At 37.9% G+C, this 16,049-nt stretch overlaps 1 protein-coding gene across 11 annotated transcripts in view; it reads left to right on the forward strand.

The window, feature by feature from the left end:
* Window positions 1–16,049, forward strand: part of JAKMIP1 (janus kinase and microtubule interacting protein 1) — a 161,801-nt gene that overhangs the window by 69,325 nt on the left and 76,427 nt on the right. For 7 of the 11 annotated variants that reach the window (XM_075022785.1, XM_075022795.1, XM_075022777.1 and 4 more), the window contains 3 exons: window positions 1,257–1,531; window positions 14,072–14,182; window positions 14,305–14,799. In XM_075022785.1, the coding sequence (XP_074878886.1) occupies window positions 1,403–1,531; window positions 14,072–14,182; window positions 14,305–14,799 (735 nt within the window). In that variant the 5' untranslated portion in view covers window positions 1,257–1,402. Of the gene's footprint in view, window positions 1–1,256; window positions 1,532–2,049; window positions 2,070–6,502; window positions 6,523–14,071; window positions 14,183–14,304; window positions 14,800–16,049 lie in introns of those variants that run through there. The other 4 variants (XM_075022824.1, XM_075022869.1, XM_075022835.1 and 1 more) reach the window with 3 other exon arrangements.

Consider the following 16,049-nt stretch of genomic DNA (forward strand, 5'->3'; position numbering starts at 1 on the left):
GTCTGATTTGACCTGTCACTTTGAGCAAGATATTTAAATCCTTGGTTTCTGTTTACCAGTCCTTAAAGAGGAGAATAAAACTGATGTATTTAGTTGAACTTACCAAATGATGTACACACCTGGGGTATTAGTTGTTAACCCCTTAGAAAGTATGTGCTAAAGAATGCATGTGGTTTTCATTCTAATACAATTTCTAAAATAACACCCAGGCAGAGGTAGGTTGCAAAGGGCAACTTACTGTTTGAAGGCAATTTGGTAGCAATTTTCTTGGAAATACAATACTCCAGGGATGTAGTTCAGTATTAAAGTAAGAACCTCCCTGCTTTGTTGGCAATTTAATGATGAAAATTATGCGGATCTTTAAAATGAGCCGAGGATGTCAGTTCGGGAACTAATTCAGCATTGATAGCACTTGTTGCTCAGTTTGTTCTTGTGGAGCACCAGGTCATTCTTAGAGGAGAGCAGAGAGGAAAAAGAGCCACAGATTAAGCTTCTATAACTACTCATGAAGGAAACTAATTGTGGGATTTCCTAATTATTGGAATTAGGGTTCTTTGTCTGCTATTGATATTCTCCTTGAATATTACATAAAGCTGATTTAAATACTTGAATACTCTTTAAGCTTAGAGGCATGCTGGTGAATAAAAATGAAGTTGAATACCTTCATGTTTTGATTAGAGCATTTCAAACAGTATCAACTCTGAGCATAACCAGTTCATATATATGATATTTTTAAGAAGTATTTTTAAAATGTTTTTCCAGTTTTGTGATACCTCTTCCATATATCCTGATGCTATGAGACTCAATGATAATTATGAATAATACAATTATGAATTATAACTGATACATTGAGAATTGCTTTCTTCTTACTACAGGAAAGAAACTATTTCCACTGAAATACCACCAGCTTCAGTTGATTTATGGTTCTCTCTGTGCCTTTTGGGAATCCTGAGCATGGTCCAAGTCAGGCATTGAATAAGATATGATTTCTGTTTTTATATGCTATATTTATCATAGCTGTAAAGAGTTTTATTTCTGTGGACATCAGATTAGAGTGGATAGGGTTTAGATAAGATGATGAAATATTGTGTAACTTCTTCTTTTCTGATCTATTTCTTTCAAAGTCTAGTACACTATGCAATATAGTATATACCACAAGGAAGTTCAGCATGCTTTAAAACTGGATGTCAAGTCTGATGTTCAATTCTGCTCAATGCTATAGCCTAATTCTGTTCCCACTACTTTGTTTCTTCCAGGACATGAGAGACTGCTCCCACGATGGCAGAGATCTGTGTGAAAAATTTTGTTGAATACTACATGACTCTTAAATGCTAAAAGCAGAAGGCACTAGCCAGTAGCTCAGTGTGGAGCAAAAATTTTATTTTAAACTTAAAAAATAATTATGTCAAAGAAAAGTCGTGCCAAGGGAGAGAAGTCCGACATGGAGATTGAAGCCCTGCAAGCTGCTAATGAGGAGCTACGTACTAAACTAACCAACATCCAGATAGAATTTCAACAAGAAAAAAGCAAGGTATTTGCCTGTCGTTATTTTGTGATCATTCTTCTTAACAGTAGCACTGTTAGAAACGAGCAGAATCTCAAACTAATTCACTACTAAAATGCATTAAACTTAAGAAAAATATGTGACAAAGTGAAATCAGAAGAACCGCTGATGAACTGAAATTGGTGCCAACTATTTTAAATAATGTGCAAAAGGAAGTAAATATCCCCAAACATCCAGTCACTGAAATCTGCAGTCACAGCAATACAAATGGCACTAGCTTAGTGTAACTTAAAGGCAACAGAGGGGTTTTGTGTTTGATCTTAGCACTGAAAACTGCATGTTGTAAAAAGAAATGTCTTCAAAGTCAAACATCAGCACCATATTCAAAGCATGTCACTTTAAATACCTATGGAGAATGTAAATTAACTGGAAATCATCTGTGTAGGAGTCCTGTTTGGATTTGCTGAGGTTATGTGTGCCATTGCTCTGAGCTCTTCAATGATGCATCATTGCTAATGAAACAGATCCATCAATATTTGTCTATCATCTCACATGTGTTTAACAGGTATTGAGGAGAAATTGTTCATTCATGAAGTACAGATATATGTATAAAGATTAGCATTTACTTTTGTGTATCTCTGTAGCAGTTTAAAATATGGACAAGCCAATAAGGTTATTTCTACTCTATTAGTTTATTAATCTCAGTTGGTACATTTGACTTTGCACAGGGCAGTCATGGAGATGAATCCATGTGGAGATGGATTTATCTGTGCTTGTTTGGTGATATTGTAGTTGCAAGAGTCTCAAGGACTTCCCAGCAGAACAAGTATGCACTGAAAACGTGTTCACTTTATATAACATAGATTTGTTCTAGCCTTGTTTCTTTGTAACGGTGTAAAATTTGGAACAGCTGAATAATAATATTCCTGTATGTTCTAGTTTCTTTAACAGCCTTGTGTGATACTCAGCTTTGAATGGTCTTATTTTTCATATTTTAATTAAAAAGCAAACAAAAAAACCCCTACAAATGTAATCTTCAGAATTTATTTCTTACAGAGGGAAAAAAACCAAGAAAGCCTTAATCCTTGTTTGACTGATACAATAGGTTCAGTATATATCAGCCAACTAAATTTGTGTTGCCTTGGAAATTTTTATTGTTCACGGACTAAAGCAAAAAGTCGTATTTCTTAAGGGTCAGCAGTATTGATGAGTGAACAGAAAAGTCAGATTTTTTTGCTGTTAGCTTCCTCATCCAACTTCTCCCACTCTTTTTTGTTATAATGAGAATAAATTACAAAACGAGAGTGGCACAAACTACTTCTGCTTCTTAAAACCACACACCATGAAACTTACTAGTGGCTGATACCCTCTAAAATTGAACTTTACCAGCTGATAAATTGTATTATTTCATTGTCATTTTTAGTGTCTCAGTGCTTCTGTTTGGAAAGAGACTTGTGAGCTGATGGTACATTACATTTACATTAGTAAATTTTTCTTTTTGATTATTTTATCTTATTTCCTATTTTGTTCTGTATCACTTTTTATGTAGATATACAGATGTGAATCTTATTATAATCTTTTAACTGCATTAAAGACAGTACATAATTATAAAGTTATCTTATACCTTGGACAGAAGAGTGAATTAATTTTGAATGTTTAAATTGCTCAGATTCGAAAAAAATCTACAAGATTACACAAACACTAAGAAGAGTTTAGTCCTGATATGCTTCCAAGTTTGATGCTGTAATAGTGTCAAGTTTAACTCTGGTTCAACTAAGAATAAAGTGTAGCTACAAGACCATGACAGCTGTAGGAACATGTTCTATAACTAGTGTGCTGATTTACCTATATCCAGTCTGGTAAGAGCTGCTTCAGTTTGGTTGCCTGTTCATCATTCTACAATTTGGGAAGTTCGTATTTTCTGGAGTACTGAGGTTGTTACAGGACGCACATCTGTGTGTTGTGCAAAATACATGTGCAGAGAAATGAGTGGGCTCCCATACGTAACGCGTGGGTGAATAACAAAGAGGAAATTACAGCCAGAGTGCTCTAAAATCCTACTAAATATAAAGTGCAGTCCATAGTAAATCCTGCAGCTTGTTGGAGTTCATTTCTGGGAGGATGAGGAGGAAGAGGTCTTCAGCCTCTTTCCCACATCTTCACTGTGGTGTTTGCCCCAAGTCATTTAACTCGAACTGAGCCGTGTAGTTTATTTCCCACCATCAGGGCAACAGCCTGCTCTCTGTCTGTGCAGCAGTTATATGGGATGCCTTGACTGACAAGATGAGTAAATTAAAGCCATAGAGATTTTTCCTCTTTAGGCTGTAGCTTAAAAATAAGTAACAAAACCAACAGAAATTACGGCTTTGTATCAGAAAAGTAAAACCACTGTGCCTAGAGAATTCTAAATAAATTAGATGGCTTTATTGGCACAGAGGTAAGAGGGAATGTATTGAAGCTGCTAGAGAGAGCTCTGTGGCCTGTGGGACATAGACTGTATTAGGAAAGGTAACAAACTCTTGTGGGGCCAATTAATTTAATTTAATTCTCCTAAACTATTTTGTCCCTCATGTATATGCCTATATTAATGATTTATCTGAGGAAGAACCTTCTAATTGATGAGAGACATCACAAATGGAAATTAGTCTTAATGTACTTCTGCCTGCAAAATACTGTTTTCTCTGAAATAAACTTTTACGCAAGAGACATCCAAAACTTTGTGCGTATTTTCGCAGTTCACTTTGTTTAATTTGTTGTTGAGCCATTTAAAGTAATTTCTCCTGTAAAATTGTTCCCCTCCATGCTTATGCAATACCTGATCCAAAACTGGTATGTTTGCAGTGCTTTGAGTGTGCATCGCTGTCGATCTTGCTGGTGGTGTTCTGGGCCTCTGGCAGAGGATTCATTTATGTTGCCAAAGGGGTGAAGCAAAAGTTGTGTCCCTGTCTTAGTTCCCTTGTACTGCCTTTTGTTTTGGGAACACTTGTGTGATGTGTTTGGGCAGCCTGTTGATATGTAGCTTGTCCTCCTAGGGGATTGTAGGTTTGCTGCCATCTATGGAGAGCCTGCAGAAGGAAATGTATGAGCTGAACATGGGCTCACACACTGCCCTCTCCCTGCTAGGGGAAAGGTTTGGTTGGAAGATGTCCAAAATTTCGGTATCAAGTAACAAAAAGAGTTGACCGAAGCACAAAAATTATACTTATTTTTAACATGAATGGAGGCAGGACTCGCTCTAACTGAACCTCAAAGTCCGATGCAGTAAGCACAAGGAGGTGCAGTGAATGAGCGTAGTCTTGGAAATCAGAGTCAAAAAAATGTGAATCAGCTCAGTGCTTTTATAATGCCTGTGCTGAGATCTGTGAATATTTAGGAACAAGTACTACAAAGTACGTATTCCTACTGAGAGGGTTAGTAAACGTTAGGAGATAGTCTTCCAATACTTCGCGTAATATTTTGTTCTTGATAGCAAGGTGTTATAGTGTTTGCTGTCACTATTGCTCCAGCTTCACTGAGTTCTGCTGTTGCTTTTAAATATCCATATTCTGCTTGTGACTGTACATTTATAGAGTTGAGATCACAACACATCTAGGAGTTAGGATAAATGAGATGTTTCAACTCAGTTGCTACTGTATCACCTCACAATTTTAGATTGATTTTGTAAGGCCTCATACTTTTCCTAGATTTCTTTGGGGTTTTTGAGCTTTCACATCAGGTGTTGAATCTGTGTGTAACAGTGATTCCTTATAAATTGAAAAAAATGTATTTATTTTCACTATGTGAAAATAAAATAAAAAAAAAAGAGATAGCATGTCATACTGTCAAAACAGCTTTATTTTTGGAAAAGAGTTATGGTCAGTATGTATGGAAGAACTCTAAATACAGCTGTTGATTTGAGAATCCAGACATACTGCATATATATATAAATGAATGTTATTCCTGTCTGCTATGTATGGAATAAGAAAGGAGCCTGTTAACTTACTGAACTATAAGGAGTGTACTGAATAGCAAGGAGGCACTAAGGTATTGTAATTGGGAATGAAACATGGCAGCTGTCTTGGAGCAGGGAAATGGATCAAGTATTGGTAAAACCATATATAGTTACTCCTGCCACTAACTGGGATTAAAAGGAAACACATCCCTTTCGCTAGGTTGTTTACTGACAGCAGTTGAAGGGTGTTTGAATTCAGCTGTTCTCTATGCTTGATATAATAATGTAAATTTTCATTACTTAACAAAATCACTGAAATGAGAGAATTTTGGGCATCTGTCAAGCATTGGACAGTAAATAACAAAGTTACTAAGAATAAACGTGGCAGTGTTACTTCAATCAGAATTCAAAATTATTAAATGAGTGTCTATGCTAGACATGATAATGCAGTTTCTAACCTGGGTAAAACAGATACTGGAGAGGAGTGAGACATAATCATTGCTTAATATCTGTCTGATGATTATTTTGGAAGAATCAACAAGAAAGTATGATAATTAAACCTTTTAGATGGTACCATGTTGGAAGAGGTTGACAGAAAACACAGTGGAAGAGTTCTTAAAAAACTCTGATGTTACAATGTGATATGCGGGAAAATTTTACTCAGAACTGTAGTAGAGCCTTTAAAATTAATGTACCTTGTAAAATTATGTATCTAAACTATTTAAATCTGGAATAAAAGGACAATGACTGGAGTCTTCAGAAGTTTTTAGGGGATTCAAATATAGCACAGGGAAAAGAGATAAGTTTCATATATGCAGATATGAACAGAAACACATTTTCTGTGATCCTTTGATACTGTCACATAATCTTCAGAGTTTAGGTTAAAAGATTATCAGAAGTGGAAATGTTTGAGGCAAGAAAGATTGCAGTAGATGTGGTGCCTTGATTTTTTAATTTATTCTTTTTAAAGAGTTTTTTAAAATTCATTTGCTACTGGAAATGGACATGCAAGAAGAGGATATTTATGAAAGTGGTCTGAATAAAGAGGGAACACAGAAGGCTTTTTGCTGTGGAGAAGGAACAATGAGTAAGATCATAGATAAATGAAGCAAGCAGTAGAGGCTTGCTACTGGACTGGGAAAATAGTGACTGAGTGTACTGGTTTTGGCTGGGATAGAGTTAAATTTCTTCACAGTAGCTCGTATGGGTCTGTGTTTTGAATTTGTGCTGAAAACAGTGTTGATAACACAGAGATGTTTTCGTTACTGCCGAGCAGTGCTCACACAGAGTCCAGGCCTTTTCTGCTTTTCACACCTCCCCACTAGTGAGTAGGCTGGGGGGGCACAAGGAGTTGGGAGGGGACACAGCCGGGACAGCTGACCCCAACTGACCCAAGGGATATTCCGGACCATAGGATGTCATGCTCAGCAATAAAACTGGGGGGAAATTTGGCTGAGGACCGCTGCTCAGAGACTGGCTGGGCATCGGTTGGTTCGTGGTGACCAATTGTTTTCATTCGCATCACTTGTCTTTCTTGGGGTTTATTTTTGTCTCTCTCCCCGCCCCCTTTTCCTTACAATTTTAAATTATTATTATTTCTTTTTAATTATTAAACTGTTTTTATCTCAGCCTGTGAGTTTCCTTCTCACTTTTACTCTTCCCACTGCGGGGGGGTGGAGTGAGTGAGCAGCTGTGTGGCGCTCAGTTGCTGGCTGGGGTTAAACCACGTAACTGAGCAGTGAGTACAAGTTCCAGCAATGCAATGTCTGATATGGTGGAGTCATGCCTGACTGCTGCTTCTGCCATTTCTAAGCTCTTACTAGAGGAGAAGGAGATTTGGTGAAGTGGTTGCCTGAAAGCAGAATTTTGTTCATTTTAGCACAGAGGTCTTGCAATCTGGTTGATGGATAATTTCTCCTTGACACACCAATCAGTTCAAATAATTATCAACCTTTCATGTTGAGCGTCTTCATCTTTTTGTTCCAACATTAGCCTGTTGCACAGTAATTTTCTCTAGCTACAAGGTATATCACTATGCCATGTCACTTCCAAGTAGGAGCTTCAGGTGTCCAGCAGTTATGAGTCATCCAGTGCCCTAAGACTGAGTGAGTAGTCTCTGATATGGAGACCAAAGTGTGAGTTTGTGTTTGGGGGACATTGATTACTGCTGCTGTTCCTCCTCGGCTCCCCACTGGAGCAGTGGGTGGAGTGCCTTTCAGAGACTCAGCTTTTGTGGTTGCTTCCCCTCCTCATCCTTGAACACCAGACCAGTGTAGACATATCACAGTTGATCCAGGCAGATCTACAGATCTCCTGGATGAATCTTCTAGACCTGCAACCTCCCCCCTGCAAGTGGATTTCTGATATGACCAGAGACTGCAAAGCTGATTTCCTTTCCAATTTCAATATCAGCCCTTTTTAGCTTATGATCAAGAAATGATCAGGCAAACAAAGCCGCTTCACTGGAGGTGACACCTACAGTTTTGACGTGATTGATGCGGGTGCCAAATACCTATTCATGAAGAGCTTTCCCAGTGGCCTAGCAACAGCTCATTAGTCTTCAGATACTCAGTTAAACACCTTGACCCTGGCGCTGCTGAAGGAAGATTGCTAGGAAGGCAACAATACCTTCCTTTTCTAGCCAGCTGTGGGGTGGAAGGTGTGTACTCAAAGGAAGCATTTCTTTGCTGCCTGGAGAAACACAAGGGAAGGAGAAAAGCAAGAACTGTACAGGATTTACCTGCCAAACTGGAATTTCAGAAGGATATAGCAAGTTGATTAGGTATGTCTGGTTACAACCTGGTAATACTAGTGTTTTCCTGTCTAATTTAGAGTAAATTGAGTTGGCTCTGAATATGGAGCAATGAAACCTTGTGTTACCCTGGAGAAGTGATGTTTCAGAGCACTTTGCAGAAGGTACTCAGGAATGTTCAACATCAGGCCCAGAATAATCTATTAAAATTTGTTGAAATTCTTCAAATTATCATGATTGGAGCAGTCTTAAGCTGTGGTTACTGTTGAATTTGTGTGTACAGGAACATACCAAAAAAGAGAAGACGAGATAATTATTACTTTTACTGATTTTGTTATTTTGTCCCTTGTCATTTCACTGGAAATGAGGTCTGTATTAAAAAATGGTTCTTTTCTACACACTTTCCAGAATAACACATTTGGATTGCTCTACTCTGTTGCAGGGGAGAAATTTTTCAAGATAGTGCTGTAGATGATGCTGCAATTAGTGAAGCCATATTTAGTCGCACAGTATGATAGATAAATTTGCCAAATTTTTTTTGCTTCTTGTCCTTTTACTTACAGTTAGATGATCGCTTTAATTTAAAAAAAAAAAGCAAGGAAAACTCAGATTTTTAAGGGAAGTGTAAAAAAATGCTGCTGAATATGTTCTTTCTCTTCCAAATATCAGTTCATATTAGACTATGTGACCCTGCTTTTGAATGTAAAAAATATTGGGGAACCTTTATGGTGATGGGAGTATTCCTGTGGAGTTAAACTAGAGTGTACGAAACTGCTCAGCGTATATGAAAACAAAGTGAGTCAACAATGTGCTCTAGAGGCAAGGAAGCCTCATGGTATCCTGGGCTGCGTTAGACAAAGCATTGGCAGCAGTTGGAGGGAGGTGATCCTTCCCCTCTGCTCAGCACTGGTGAGGCCTCATCTGGAGTGCTGGGTCCGGTGCTGGGCTCCCCAGTACGAGAGAGACATGGACAGGCTGGATCAAATCCAGTGAAGCTCTATGAAAATGGTGAATGGCTTAGAGCACCTGATGTGCACGGAAAGGCTGAGAGAGCTGGGACTGTTTAGACTGGAGAAGAGAAAGCTTGGAAGGACATTATCAATGTGTATAGATACCTGATAAAGAATAAAGACAGAGCCAGACACCCTCAGTGGTGCCCAGTGAAAGGAGGCGGCAGTGGGCATAAACTGAAATACAAGAAATACCATTTAAATGTAAGAGTCATGTGTGTGTGTGTGGGTGTTTATTTGTTTATTTGGTTTTGGTTTTGCTTTTTACTGTGAGATGGTTGAACAGTGCAACAGGTTGCTCAGGCAGATTGTGAAGGCCATGTCCTTGGAAATAGTAAAAATCTAACTGGACATTGTCTAGAGCATCTTGCTCTGGTTGACAGCAGGGCTGGACTAGATGACCTCTGGAGATTCTTTCCAACCTCAGCTATTCTATGACTCTATATTCCCTAACTCCAAGCACAAGTTATCTAAGTACAGTTCAATTAATTTTTGAAAAGCTAGTGTAGATGCATTAATATTTTTAAATGGAAGACCAAGAAACATCTACCTTTATTTTTCCTTTCCCTTGAAGCTTGCAAATAGTTAAAAGGTAAATTTCTTTAGTGTAATTTAAATAGTAGAGTTTCCAAGGTCATTACAGAAAGATGTAAGATTTTCTTCCCAGCATGTGGTTTTCATTGTGCTGTACAACCTACTGTGTAACTGAGGTTTTGAATTTGGAATTGCATTGCGCAAACCATTGTGGAAGTGTTAAACGTTGTCCAATTAATTCCTTCTTGGAATCCATGAGGAATGGGCAAGGGGGATTGAATAGAGGTAGGCAAATAGAGAGCTTGTCAGGAAAGGAAACTCGTTACTTAACACAAACAAACAAACAAACAAACAAAAGTTTGTTCTTAGTTGTTGCAGAAGCTAAAATCTAGACTGAACTCCGCAAATCATGACAAGTGCCTTGTATCTTGGGTTGCTTTTACAAATATGTTGACTGTGTCCCGGCCCCTCAATATTTAACTATTATGTTGCTAAAAATGGGGCCATGTTAGGGCTGCCTTTTTCATAGTCACATCTTTGGTTGCTTATGTCTACAGCAATCTTGCCTAAGTGAATGATTTTTAATGGCATGATCCAATGCACACTGAAATTTTAATAGGAAGGATACTGTTGGCTGGACAATAGATTACACTATAAGTGTGCTTAAATAGGAGTAGAGTTTACATATTTTTTAGAAAAAGCAAAACATGCAGACTTCTTTTGTTCTTTTTGAAGGAAAGGTGCTATTTCATTTGGTTTTTAAAATAAACAGTAGCATCTTTGCTTGTTGGCCTACCCCTAGTAACCTCCCTTTTTCACAGTTGGCAATAAATTGCCTACCATAACCTGAGTTCCTGGCAAAAAGCTGTGTGGAGAGTATTCCCCCTGCCCCCCAAGTGATTGGCTGTTGTGCCACAAATAAAAAATATCTGCATTTAAATGCAAGAGAAAAAACATGAGGTAGTCCTTAATAAGTTCCTACCATAACATTTTTATTGGGGCGGTGGTTCAGTAGCACTTGGAACCATATATGGGTTAATAGGTTATTGCCTTTTAGGAAATGCATGATTTTAAAATTATGTCATTGACTCCAGTTCATAAAAGTGGACTATTAGATTTCTGTCTCGAGTGTGCAAAGTATCTTGTCAAAGAAAAAAACAGCAGATGCAAATACACTATGATAATATAATCATATTGTTTTAAAGAAAATCCTTCTATTGGGCACTGTTCAGACATAAGAAAGGGAAGAAACAGTGATGTTTGGCATTATTATTCCAAGAAGCTAGCTTCTGCTTTGCAACAGTGTTGTATCAATGTGCACCGATTATTAAAGATTTAATTTAGAAAGGCAGGAAATACCTGTTTTATTGGTGCCCTGATATCCTGCCTGATTTTCTTTCCCTATTGGCTTCGTTTCTTGGTTATGCTTCATATTCTGCCTATGAACAGAACAGCTTTCTTCATTAAAAAAAAAAAAAAAAAAGAGTGCTGGAGATTAAAAAAAGACAAATTGCTTTAAAGTTCCTTTTGAAACTGAGACTTAGGCATATGGGAAAATGCCACACTACTATTTTCATTCAGTCAGTTGCTCTGGAAGCCAGACGTGTGCAGATCTGCATAGTGTGCGGGAGAGAGGGATGGAGGGAGTGCAGGAAGGACAGTTTATGGCTTTCGGGGAAGACTGAGCAGACAGATCTAACTTTCCATCTTCTCTGACAGGAAGCAATGACAAGAAAAGACTTTTTAAAGGCCTCTTTTTTAGTGGGTCATGAGGAGCGATAGGCATTTAAGATGCAGTGTAAAAATCCAGGGGTTTTAAAAGGATTCTTGTTATTTACATTGCTTTTGCTGAAGCTTTTAAGTAAAATGACTAGTGATACATGGTAATATTCAGTTACTCTGAATGGTTTAATGTGCGTTCTCACAGACAGCAACAATGCATATAGATGTTGCCTTCCCTCAATTCAGTGAAAGATGAAAAATTCGGGCAAGTATACCATTTTGTGTAACTCAGTACCCCTCCAAAATTTCAGAATCTGTTTCTTGTATATTAGAAATGCTTTTAGGAAGTCACATTCATTAATGTGTTATATTGAAAACTGCCTTTCAGTTGCATGCTTTATGTACAATATGACTAATTTTAAATTACTGTAGTTCTGGAGGTATATTAACCTTGTTTATATATGCCATTATACATTCTGTTTTCCTGTGTCATCGTTACTAGGTTTCATTGCTTGGCTTCATTTCAATTTTCTTTGCTCATCAGTAAGGAGATAACTAATAGATTTAAGTAAATAATGAGTATTGGTTCATTTGCAAATTTATCTATAAACTCATCCACTTATGACAGTAAATAGGTGAGTAAGTGACTTTGCTTTTTTATAGGATCATAGAATGGTTTGGGTTGGAAGGGACCTCTAAAGACCGTCTAGTCCAACTCCCATGCCATAAGCAGGGACAAGAGAGTCTTAGACTCTCCTATGGAATTGGGTACCCTAATGCAAGCACTGAAAATCAGTGCTATCCACTCTAGGCCTGGAACTAAATGTCATCCCACCAGAAGAAATAAAACATGGGTAACTATCTCCTGCAGATAATTTCCAATAGTTAGACTTATCATTTGGGGAGAAGAATATATAAATAAATCTATCTTTCTTCATAAAGATATGTTACCTGAATCATCCTCGAACAGAGTAACAGTATCCGTGCAATAAAATCTGCTTCTGATGGTGTCTGATTCAGAGCTGTTACGTTTTCCACAGCTGTAATTATAGTGCTCTCCCAGCTCATGTTTAGTCCACAGTGTATCTAGAAGATTACTTTCATGAAAATGTAGATACCTTTACTCCCTCTCCTGCTCCAGCCTGTTTCCTTTCTGTTTTCATTTTATTTTATTTTATTTTATTTTATTTTATTTTATTTTATTTTATTTTTTTAAAATCTAGGGTATGTTTGTGTTGGTTCGTTCTCAAAGTTACTGTTGAAAATAACAGGATCATAAGACCTTCTGCACAGGGAAAGTCTGCTGTCCTTGCTGCCTGAAGACTTCAGGTGAAGATCAGACTCTGGAAATCATACTGTCAGTGCTGTGGGTTTGATGAGTGACATGTCGGTCTCATTTTATGGTCACTCTTAAATTAAGTAGTAATCTTGGATTCATTGGATGAGTTATATCTGAGGCTTTTGAGTTAAGATGTCCCATTTTTCCTAAAGCAAACAGACAAAAGTGCCTGTTTAGATCCAACCTGCTCTCAATAAACAAAATAATGAAGGTTTCTGGGCCTTTCCTGAACTAGTATTATTGCTTTTAATTAACCCTTTACTTTTTTTTTGACTATAGAATCCAGAACCATGCAAAACTCCCTTGTTTTAATTATACCTTCATAGTAAATGATAGTCTGAATATTAATAGAGAGATCTCATCTTTTCTGCACTAATCTGAGGCAAGTTGCAATTCTGGCTTAGTTTAGCATAAATTAAATGCATTGTATGACTGCAGATCCCAGCTTTGTATAGCATAGATGCAAGCAGTCTAGCAATATTGTGACAGTGACGAACATCCTGCTGCTCGGTAGCCTCCTTCTGCCATGGAGCACTGTTTGGTATGTACGTTTGTATTGCCACTCAAGGTTAAAACACAAGTCTGAAATATCTGCCTCTGACTTTGCTTTAGATGAGAAGTACATGTATAGAGCCCATATTTTGGCAATCACTGTGATAGGGATAGTAGAAAGATGTTACTGACACTATGGATGATGAAATACATTATAGCCTTTCTGGTATACTATAATAGAGAAGCAAGCCTTTCTCCTTATTTTTTCTTTCTTTTTTTTTTCCTTTTTTTTTTCCTTTCTTCTAAATTAATACCTAATCCCACTTGGAAAAAACATTGCTTCCATGCAGCCTGCTGAGCAACATTTTATAATGAGGTTTCATCACAGTGGGTATTAATATAATAGGCTATAAGACCTTTTCCCTACTCCCTTCCCAACCCTTAGAGTCACTGGCCTGTATTTTCTGAAGTATCTGGGGACTGTGAATAGTCTCAGTTTTGGTGTGTCCTGTCTAGGGCCCCTTGAGTAGACCTGATTTTTCAGAAGGCCAATTCTTTTGGCTTATCCAATAAAGACTTCCCATTAAAATAGCTAAGAAATTAAGAAATCCAAAATCAATGTATTCCCAGCATAAACACAAACTCTCTTCTCTCTGTTTGATTCATTTTCCATCTGCTTGTAGGGTACAGTAGAGGGGTTATGGATGAGAGTAGTCTGGGGTGGTTGGTGAAGGAATAAGGAGAGAATTAGATTGGATGCTGCTTAGTTTTATTTTTATTCCCTAAGCCCGTGAGAACTCGTTGCCAATTGCACATCCCCATAGCAGATTCCTGCACCCACACGTGGCCTTTTTCCAGCCCTGGTTCTCTAGTTGTTTACTGGAGAGAGAGGTGTCAGGTACGCAGTCTTTGTTTTTGAATATTCAGGATGAGTTTTTAATAATGTTTTAGAATAAGCTCGCTTGGTGACTTGAAAGTGTGGCAGCACTTGTTAATCAATATTTTGTATTGATGTTCCAGGTGGGTAAACTAAGAGAGAAACTCCAAGAGGTTAAGCAAGAAAGGGAGCAGGAGCAGCACAAGCACACTGCCTATGTTTCCGAACTGAAAGCCAAGCTCCACGAGGAGAAAATGAAGGAACTTCAGAGTGTCAGAGAGCTACTGATCCGGCAGCACGAGCAGGAGGTAGCAAGAATGGTGAAAATCAAAGACGGTGAAATTCAGCGTTTGCAGTCAACAGTCAACGTCCTGCGGGACGGGGCGGCTGACAAAGTGAAGACGGCGCTGCTGAGCGAAGCGAAGGAGGAGGCTCGCAAGGCGTTCGACGGCGAACGGATGAAGTTGCAACAGGAGATCTTGGAGCTGAAATCTGGCAAAAAGCAGCTTGAAGAAGCTTTGAACAACATTATGCAGGCGGATAAAATGAAGGCTGCTGACCTGCGCACGGCTTATCAGTCCCATCAGGATGAGATTCATAGAATAAAGCGGGAATGTGAGAGAGAGATCCGCAGGCTGGTAAGTTCATTAAGTAACGTGTGCTTATTTCAGTTTATATCAGGGATTAGTATATTGCTGTATGTGCCCGTAAATACCAAACCACTCTTTTGCAGTGACATCTTTCATCAATAGGCCACTATTTCCACTACTTTCTCCTCCTTACAGCAAAGATGAACCTTGGCTCCCTGGCTAGCCCAACCCAATCTAAAGCTTTATGTCCCACCAAATGGAATGTAAGCGAACCAAGGCTGGATGAATTTTCTCAACAAATCAAAGAAATAGACTTTCCCTTTCCCATTTGCTCAACTGTATTTCCTTACAAGGTCCCGTTGAACAAACTAGTCAGGCATTGCTCATTTGGCAATGCAAGAACATCTTTGTGAGAAGGCAAAATTAACTTTTCAGAGAGCGTTTATATTTGTATTGGAGGAACCAATTGTGCTGAAACAAGACAATGTATCTGCTGCTTCTGCATCATTATCCAGGTCATCCGATTTTAAGCATTGTTGCCCTTTTTTTTTTTTTTTAAATTTCTGTGTTTTTTCTATTGCAGCAGAAAAGTTAGGGCCTAGGACAGCAGGCTTTTTTCACGCTTCATAAACCCTAGGACTTCAGCACAGATGGCAGACTATGCTGTTTGTATAAAATCAAAACCCAGGCAATATTTCCTGACAGCGGGTGCCCCAAATATTTAAAATTATTCAGCTTTGTCAAATGTAGAGAATCTAAGATGGGCTGCACACGTAGTATGTTTAGAGAGTTTGTCACCAAATGACACTTCTGTTTGGTACCATATTTTCGATGTATATGTATATATCTGATTGTTAATCTGCCTAAACTAAAGTACAATAGCTGTGCAAATAAAATCTAAAATTCTAATAAGCATAATATTTATCATCTATCAAGAAGTACAGACTTTAAATGGAAAGAAACACCATTTTTCTTAAGAAAAATATTTTATCAGTTTCTGTTTACACAGGTAAGTCCTCTTATTTCTTGTATTGCTTAGGAAAAATGATGGTGAGGGCAAGCTACAAACATGTAATAGCTGTTTAATGGTGGTGATTTTCTGTCTGAGGCAATGAAAGCTTATAAGGCAGTTAATATTTATGCTTTAAACAAATTAGACGTTGATCAAGTCTCAGGGGTATCATTTCCTTGATTAATTACAGACCACTGCAAAGACTGACAATATGGGGTTTCTGTAAGCTTAGTTTCTTTCTTATTTTGTTCCATATTATAAATGTAGACTTTTAGAATAAAGACTA

This window comes from Buteo buteo, chromosome 1 (assembly GCF_964188355.1).
Source record: "Buteo buteo chromosome 1, bButBut1.hap1.1, whole genome shotgun sequence".
NCBI classification, from domain to species: domain Eukaryota; kingdom Metazoa; phylum Chordata; class Aves; order Accipitriformes; family Accipitridae; genus Buteo; species Buteo buteo.